The sequence below is a fragment of the Gavialis gangeticus genome, unplaced genomic scaffold, assembly GCF_001723915.1.
Source record: "Gavialis gangeticus isolate Ggan-Ray unplaced genomic scaffold, GavGan_comp1, whole genome shotgun sequence".
In the NCBI taxonomy this organism is placed as follows: Eukaryota; Metazoa; Chordata; order Crocodylia; family Gavialidae; genus Gavialis; species Gavialis gangeticus.
In genome coordinates this window covers 1219631-1228474 of record NW_017728959.1, presented here as the reverse complement: position 1 = coordinate 1228474, position 8844 = coordinate 1219631, and the positions used below count along the sequence as shown (strand labels likewise).

Genomic DNA, 8844 nt, shown 5'->3' with positions numbered 1-8844 from the left:
TCACGTTCCCCCCCCCCCCCCCCCCCGCCTATGATTCCTGTTCCACCTAAAGGTTAAAATCAACTGCTTGGTCGTGGCAGCAGCATTTCTACTCAGGCATGAGTGAGGAAGCCAACTGATTTAATGGCTCATTATAATTGACCTGATTCCTTCTAAACTCCTCATTCCATAGGTGTTAATGGCCTTCTCCTTCTTAATGGTCTTGATGTTCCACTAATAAAGCTACCTTTTCTTCTGCAATTCTACTGTCTGATAACTGCTCCTGGCAATGTAGCTCATGCTCCATAGCCCTGCAGAACTATTTTAACTCTAGCGAACAACATTAACTCAAGTGTGGAAGCAGGGGGTGCGCAAAGCGGGCCATAGTTGATTTGGATTCAGATCACTGTCCCTGATTTCATTCAACCAAATCTGAATCTGAAGATTTGATGCCAATTCAGAGAATCAGCAATTCGGACACACACACAGCTTTAAATGTTTTTTCTACATACCTCAATGTACCAATGCGGGTCATGAACACCGAGATGCTGGGGTGGATGGAGCGTCCCCCAGGAGCGCGGGGGGAGGTGGGGGGGCACATGTTCAGCGGCGAACCCAAAAGTGGACCAGAAGTAATTCCAGTCCCCTTCCAGGTCTGCTGGGGAGCACACTGGGAGGGAGGGGCCCTGCACCCCCTGCTCAGTGATTGGGCAAAGAGGAACTCCAGGTGCCCCCTCAGACCCAGGAGGTACCAGTCACCAAGCAGGGGAGGTGTGGGTGGGCCCCCCTGCGCACTCCCTGGCAGACCCGAAAGTGGGCCGGAAGTGCTTCTTGTCCACTTCCAGGTCTGCTGCCAAGCGCGCTGGGAAGCCCCCTCGCTCCTGTGGGACGCTCCATTGGCCTCACCTTCGCAGCATTCACCAGCCGCCTGCTACCTTGAGGTATGTCGAAAAAAACATTTAAAGCTGTGTCTGTATCTGAATCTCCAAATTGATTCGGAGGGTTCTGATTCAATTCAGAGAGATTAAAGGGTCTCCCGATTTGGAGATTTGGCTGCAAAATTGGGCCAAGTCTCCACTGAATCGAATCAGGAACCAAAGTTTCACACAGCCCTAGTGCAAACTTTAACTCAGGTCTGGAAATAACTTTCAATGAAGCATTGAATGCACTGTCAAAATGCTCAAGATGACTACATTTTGTTTTATGAATCTTAGAGATGTACATTTAATTCTAATCACTACAGGGCTAAAAAAACAGCATCTTGTGATTATTTTTGCATAGTTCATTGTGGTATTTTTATATGTCATATACTTAATTAGCAAACTAATGGACATTCCAATACAGATATTTTTGTTTTTACTTCAATCTTAAACTGAATAATATAGCCCTAGGCCCCTAGCTTATTAGCAAAGCTTATAGTCTCTTTTTAATGAGAGAAAATGTGTTGTGTTATGCGTGATGATGCACCACACCATCTGCATCCCCCTTTTCAAAGTCCTAGGTGGTTGTGGGTAAACCAGTGACACATGCAACACTGTAGCCAGTACCTGGAGGATGGCACCTAAAATCTTCCTGGCTTCCTGGTAAAGTTTTTCTCCATTCCAGAATGGATTTAATTTCTTCAGCTGTGTGGCCAGATGGTTGTGCTCCCTCATAAAAAGCGTGTGCATAGCAGCAAGCTCTAACATCTCACTGGATCGAGTGTCACCTACAAAAACCAAAATCATTTGTCTCCTTCAGCCAACCCATTTTTATATGCCACAGATCTCGATGGACTTGACTATTTTATACTAACTGAATTATCTCAAAGCTTCCCCTTTCACTCATGCCACCTTCCCCCGACTCTCCTCCTTCCCTCGAGCACAGCCATGACTCCCCCAAGAACTCTGCAAATCATCCCATCACCCCAAGTCCTCTACTGCCACCCAGCTTCTCTTACTATTCATTGTAATCCACTCCCTTGCAGGAATCAATTCATCTTAAGTACAAGTCAAAATATTTGTCTAACCCACAAAAATAATTTGGGAATGAGAAGGTCAAAGTGTCAATATGTCCAGGTAAAACCTGCTAGGCACCAAGTATTCCCTACTTGGAAAAGCTGTGCCCTGGCCTAGCACAGGGAAGACACCTGGTGCTGGTCACATCTGCATGTTACCTCATGCCTACAGCAACTCTCTATTGGTTCAGGCACAAGAAGCCTGTGCAAAAGGTCTAGGCCTTGATCCTTGCCAACAATACTGACCTCAAATTTGATATAATGTCCATACATATCAGACACTAGCCAGCGCTTCTCTAAAGGGGCAACAGCAATATCCTGGCCTGGTGCTTGCAGCTATGACTCCATTTAGCAGTCCCAGCAACTCTGCCACCTGCTTCTATTTCAGAGCTATCAGGGATTTATGCTTTGCATGTAGAAAGCCCCACCTTGGCTCTGTTAATATATCCTATTATTTATAAATCCATGCTAGCTCACATGCTTATGAGGAAAAGACCTCTTTCACAGGAATTAACAACCTATGGCCCACAGGCTGAATCTGGGCCATGAAACCTTTGGATCCCGCTCACAGATGCAAGGCTTCAGTGGCATTCATCCCTGTGCTGCCGTAGGAATAAGCACCCGCAGCTACAGGGTCCTAGCCCACAGCCAGAATTGGTTGAATACCCTTGTTCTATGGTGCTGTATTAAGTAATTAACAAAATCCCCAAGATGCTTTGTTAATTATGTTAGGAGCCTCACCAAACTATGTATGACCTTGTAACCTAATCAATTATTTTTATGAATTGTTTATTAGGGGCTTTCAGTTTATAAAACAATTTGCTCATCTTGCACTTAATACGTCCCAGCTACAAGAAAAAACTACTCATGTGCCTGGTACTGTGTTATTTTCAGTATTGTTCTCCTTTTCAGATAAGCCAGCATGCACGGACTACAACAGGTTTGTACAGCGTAAAAGAAATTCTCTCCAAAAAGGATTTCATGACGTCAGACACTGGGCTTGCTACATCTGAAGTCTGGAATACTGGCAAAGATAAAGTAAATCTCACCAATCCTTCATGTCACTGATTTGTTATGTTTTTTATAGCCCTAATCAAAGACCTCATGCAGTTTTCATTTCTGTACTGGTCTACTTCTCAGGAGGCACCATAGCAAACAAAAGAACAACAGTGTACTCCTCACATCAGCATTGCTTTTTTTTTTTTTCTTTACCTCCTAATTTTTAACTGTAGTAGAGGGGGGGGGAACAGTGGGAAGTAGCTCCAGGTGCCACCCCTGTTGGGGAGGTAGGCTGGCACAAAAATAGCTGTGACCACAGCAGCAGCTGATCAGGCTACTGGAATTGGCACCACAGAAGCTGGCACTGACCTGGTCATCACACAGCTGCCCGGCTATGCCTCCTATTGCTTGAAGTGTTTTTTATAAGTACCAATAAATAAGATAGAACCAACAGAGTTATTTACTCCGGGTCACCAAATCAGAGAATGACAGGAGCTGCAAAAGCATGGCTTACCTGCAAGAAAACATGGGATTTGAGCTTTCCCACTGACCATCAAACATGGATCCTCCTTCATCTTAACAAAAGGCAAGAAAGCCAACCCTCGGTCAGTAAATCTGTCGTTAACAGCCAGCAAGCCCAGCTGGTTGTTCTGATTCCTTAGCTTGTTAGCCAAAGGCACTTCACTGCCATACACCATGCTGGCATCGAGAAAGGATGTGAGTGCATTGATCTGTTCTCGAACGGCACTGCCCATAGAGCATGCAGGGGCTGAGCGGGTGAATGGGATGCAGTCATTTGTGTTTTTAATACGGGGATCATTGCGTGGAATCTGCAAGAAAATAAGCATGATTGGTCACCTTCATGGGAGGGCACGGACCCTCTCAGAAAACAACATTTCCTCAGTTTCATAACACAAAAATGGCAGGAAACACTGTATATACACCCTTCAGTGGTGAATAGCCTGGAGACCAAACACAGCTCTTCATTTATGACAAAGGGGTGGGTTGCCCAGAAAACCTAAGGTTCTTCTCGGCTATAAGAGTCAAGATTTTCATGCACTCTGATGAAGCCCAAGTTGCTTCCATTACAGTCTCCTCCACACCTGATGTGTGCAGAACTCCCTATGTCTTGAGAGCCCCAACTGCTCAGTGCCTATCCCATGCCTAACCCCAAGTGCCATTCACCACCTCCATGTTCATCTCACCTGCAGGTCCTGGTCTGGCAGACCTGCTCAGAGTACATCCAACCCCACATAAAACCCAGCGTAAAGAAAGGATGGCGCCTTGTTTAACACAGCTGGCTATAGCACTTACCTGGGTTATGGGAGACAGGGTAGAATTCTGTTTCTCTTTGCCTGTCTAAGTGACAGCTTTGAAGCTGCATAAGTGGCTTGATGGCACTTAGGTGCAGGCAGAAATTCTACCTCCCCTGCAGTGTTGATGCCTAAATGTGAACCAGAGGGTCTAGAACCCTGATATCTAGCTGTGTGCCCTAACCACTCACTCAACCACTTGGGCTAAAGCATTGGTCTTCCTTCTGCACCACCACCTAAGCCAATCAGATGAAAAGATCCAATTGGCTTAGGTGCCTACTGCCTAACTCCAGCAAAGGATTCATTGCTGTAAATCTCAAGCATAGATATTCATTCCCCTCAGTCAATCCAATGTTCCCCCTTTGAGAAGAGGCACATTTGAAAGAACCTGCAGGGAAAGACAGTGGCCAATATTCTATTGCACCTATTAGGTGTACAAATTAACCTAGATGCTTTAAGTGTAATCCTACTCCCTTCTGCTTGAAACCCTGAAAAACAGTTAATAGAAGAAAGGCAGGTAGATCCTCCTACTCACTGCTTTTTGCAACTCAATCTTAAGGGTAAAATGATAGTGTGATACAAAAGTAGGTTACTGGACTTTCAGGAACTTGAACAGGGTGGAAAAGAATCACACCTAGGCACTTAAGTCCACTTAAGTGTATATCAGGTGGGAAGGAGCCCAGCCCCACTGCAGCTCCCCATCCCTGAGGTTAGTTAATTGTAGGGAATGAGACACCTCTTCTTTTTCCTGTTCTCTGGAAGGCAAAATCCTGTCATTACCTTGATGGGGAAGCAAGGTAGTGCTTTGACACAGCTGGTTTCACAGTTCACTCTCCCACGGAAGGTAAAGTGAGTTGGTGTATCAGGAGCGAAGTCCAAATCATGGTCGATAAACTGGCCCCATTGCATGAACATGAGTGCCCTCTGATGGTCCATCCTAAACTGGGTAGTATGGAAGCGTACAATCTCATTTGACACTTTTCGGACCTGGAGAGGATGAAAACAAAGAATATACTAAGGAATAGATCTGGGAAAGCATGGTTTATGTAAAATACAGGAAAAAGTGTGTTAGTTCCCAAGGCCACTGATAGATCCCCGTACGAGAAGGAAGCTGCTCAGACCTCCTGTTAGAAATGCAAGATTTCAAAAGGCAAATTCTTCACTTATTTTTAATGCAGGCTATATGTTGTGCTCCCTCCATAGAGAACTTTTACCCTTTACTTTCCATCTCTACTCAGCTCTGCTAACCCTGGCAAACACCAAAAATCCCCTTCACTTAGAGCTCTTCCACTCACAGTTCTGAAGGAGCATCGTAAAAGGTAAGCATGAGTTCTTATTTCACAGATCAAGAAAGTAACAGACAAAAAGATTAAACTGTTGTTTTCAAATGTTGGTGTCAAGAATCAGTTCTGTGCAGAACAGCTCTGAACATCAGGTATGTAAGTATTTAGGTGCCTCGTGTTAGATATGCAAAAATCTAATACACTTGGTTCAGAGATGATACCTTTTATTAGACCAACTAAGAAATCACAAAAAAAAAAATCTTTTTCTGCAAGCTTTCAGGCTCACATACGCTTCATCGGGCTCAGGGAACATTAAAGATGGTAAAAATGCCCCATAGGTAGGAAATAAACTTTATTTTTCCACAGAGGAAGCTGAAGGTGGAAATCTGTCCCTCTGGGTCCATGACAGTGTCTTTCTGAATTGCTCTTTGTTGTGCAGATCAGACAGGATTCCTTCCCTGGTGGTGTCAAAAGGCAAGCAGGAAGGTGTAGAAATCTTTCTTGCTGTTCAGCAGTGAAATTTATAATCCTAAATTGGCTAAAATTCAGCATCATGTTAGACATTCCATTTAGAAGTAGGGATCTGAGTTCCTCAATTATAACTTGAGGAAGAGAAAGAAATATAATGCTGTTGCCTCTCATGTGGCTGGTGGTTTGAGGCCAATCCATGTATATTTGTAAGAAAACAGAGGTATTAAGGTCAGGCAGTAAAAAAAAAGTGGATTCTTGGATTTCTAATGGAAATTCTTAGGCTTTATTTTAAAAGAAAAAAAGAAATTCCATATTCTGGAACAATGTGCCTATTCACCAGCACTCTGCAGGAGTACCCTGTCTCATACAAAGCACATTTTGAACGAAGCAAAGGCTCTAATAAAGACCTCACCTCATTTCATGTATATTTTAGAAAATGCACAAATGCACCACCTGGTTAGACTAGTGAAGGGCTGTGTCTAGACAAGTATTTAAGGTGTGATGCCAGCATCTGTTATTTGATGTGTCCTAATTAACACATTTTAAAAATGTAACTGGAGCCTTATTGACACTAAAGTTGTAGGGTTTGTAGATTTTAATATAATAAATTTAACACATTTGTCTGCCTAAGAGGCCTACCCAAAGCTCACAATAGGTCTCTTTCAGTTGATGATATTCATTTTACTTAGGAATCATATTCCTTCTGTTTGGTTCTATGTCTCTGAGGGACAGGACTGTCTCTGGAGTCAGTCTTCCTTTACCATGCTCCTGCCCTCCCTCCACATTGTTTTGCTCAGTTTGTTGGTCATACATGACTAGGGAGACTCTTTGTCCATGTTAGATCCTTGCCTGCTTAGCTCAAGCCACTGGTTTGTAGTTCCCTGTCTTTAAAGTCTCTCATTCTCGCTGATTTTGGGAGTGGAATGGGAGCTTCCATGGAAATCCCCAGCTTCTCAGGTCCTCTGTGCTTCTGACTGCCCTTGTCTCCCATCACTGCATCCACTTCTAACAGGAGAAGTTTTCCCACACTGCCCCTTCTTCCACAATTTCCCTTGCTGGGTATATTTTAATTTTGAGATATTTATGGTCCATGACTCTGTTTAGCATTAGGTTAGTGTGCTTGGAAACTATAAGTCAGGCCTGAATAACAATGAGATCAGCTTACAATCACTAGATTTTAAAACAATAATAAATTTGGGGTCATCCCTTAACCCGCTGTATGAGGCCATTAGGGTTCAGCCATAGCTTTTCCTGAAATAAGAGCTAGGAGCTCCTTATTTCTAATGAAAGTGCAGAGACCCATGACCTCTCCTCCTAGTGCCAAACTCTATGGTGATTTTTCATGATTTCAATTGCATTCATGTATTTAAGTGAGTTTACAAATCCTCACCAAGGGGAGAGTGAATCCAAAAACACGTTTTCCTTCTGTCCATCCTCGAGGAAGTGAAACTCTATCTTCATATTCTGCTGGCAGCCACCGGGCAAAACCTCTGTTGGAAGCCCCTAATGTAGGATGTCTCCTACAAGATTAAATGAAAGAATCAGAATTTATAATAGCAACTAATTATTAGTGGTGGCACAATAGTGCCAGAGTCCTTGAAATAAGGGCTGGTACCCAGGTCTCCTCTATCTAAGTGGTAAAAGATGTGGGTTTGAATCTGCTTAGACAAGGGGAAGAATTGAGCCCTAGCTTTTTGCATCCTAGTAAAGTGCTCTAACCACTGTGCCAGGAGGACACCATGCCTCCTCCCTGTCACCAGTGGATTCAGGGTGTAGCCTGAACCTACAGATGCATTTTTGTTGTGTCTGAGAACACCTACCAGATCAAACCCTCAGGGTAGATGGGGAGAAAAGCACCTAATTTCTAGATCTGGATCAAGTGTAGGCCTGAGCCTGTTTGGCTCTGTCAGGATTGGAGGCACTTTAGGGCATGTACAGAGGCAAAACTTTAGGCACCTGGAATCACAATTTTATGCTTAGGCAGCTAAATTCTACCCAGTCCCATGTTAGGCGCATAAGCCCCCTCTTGAATCAGAGCTCCAAGTCCCTCATAGGGAGAAGCAGCCATCCTCCCCATGACAGGTGCTATCACCTGTTGTTGCATTCACCCGTGATTGTACGGTACTGACTTCTGCCTTCACACTTTACTTCCATGTTCTGTTGGGCACATCCTGTCATCCTGTAAATCACTTCCAGCTGCACTGGGGTTAGCACATCTGCAAGAAAACATAATGGAGGATAGTTCCTGAGCACCTTGACCCTGCTGGGCTGAGGCACTGGACACAGATATAACCTTCTGGGTCAATTTCCAAACTCACAACTGCTGTCTGTGGAAAATGTGCAAGAGTGAGTGAAGCTTTTGACCAGTCCTGCCAGACTGACCAGGCCACCAATTCCCTGGTCACAATATCTTCATGCATGGTACATCAGAGATGGAAGTTGCTGGAAAAAGACAGCACACACTTACTTTCAGATCTCCCATCTGCAGAAATGGGGAGATGCCTAGATGAAGGAACGGAAGGACACATTAGTGAAGAGACTATCCCCATCCTCCCTACAGCTGGAAAGTGGTTGTGTTTGATTCAAATCCCAAAAGAAAAATGTAGGATTGGAAAGGTGGAAGATCTGTTTTGCTCTTTCATGCCAGTGTCAGATAAACTACAGGCCCTGTGCCCCTAACATTATCTTGTTAAGGCTTCAGCAAAGTCTTAGCTGAATGTTTGTAGAGTCAAGGCTCCCCTCACAAAATGCCAGCTCCTGGTTGTCACTCATTTTTTGATTACAGAAAAAAATAGAGCAATTC

General features: G+C 44.1%; 1 protein-coding gene across 1 annotated transcript in view; it reads right to left on the bottom strand.

The window, feature by feature from the left end:
• The window catches only part of LOC109288980 (eosinophil peroxidase-like), a 35998-nt gene that overhangs the window by 16564 nt on the left and 10590 nt on the right, over window positions 1–8844 (bottom strand). The window contains exons 5-9 of the mRNA XM_019504818.1: window positions 8134–8257; window positions 7432–7561; window positions 5068–5274; window positions 3489–3804; window positions 1527–1687 (exon numbers count right to left, since the gene is read on the bottom strand). Of these exons, the coding sequence (XP_019360363.1) occupies window positions 1527–1687; window positions 3489–3804; window positions 5068–5274; window positions 7432–7561; window positions 8134–8257 (938 nt within the window). The remainder of the gene's footprint in view (window positions 1–1526; window positions 1688–3488; window positions 3805–5067; window positions 5275–7431; window positions 7562–8133; window positions 8258–8844) is intronic.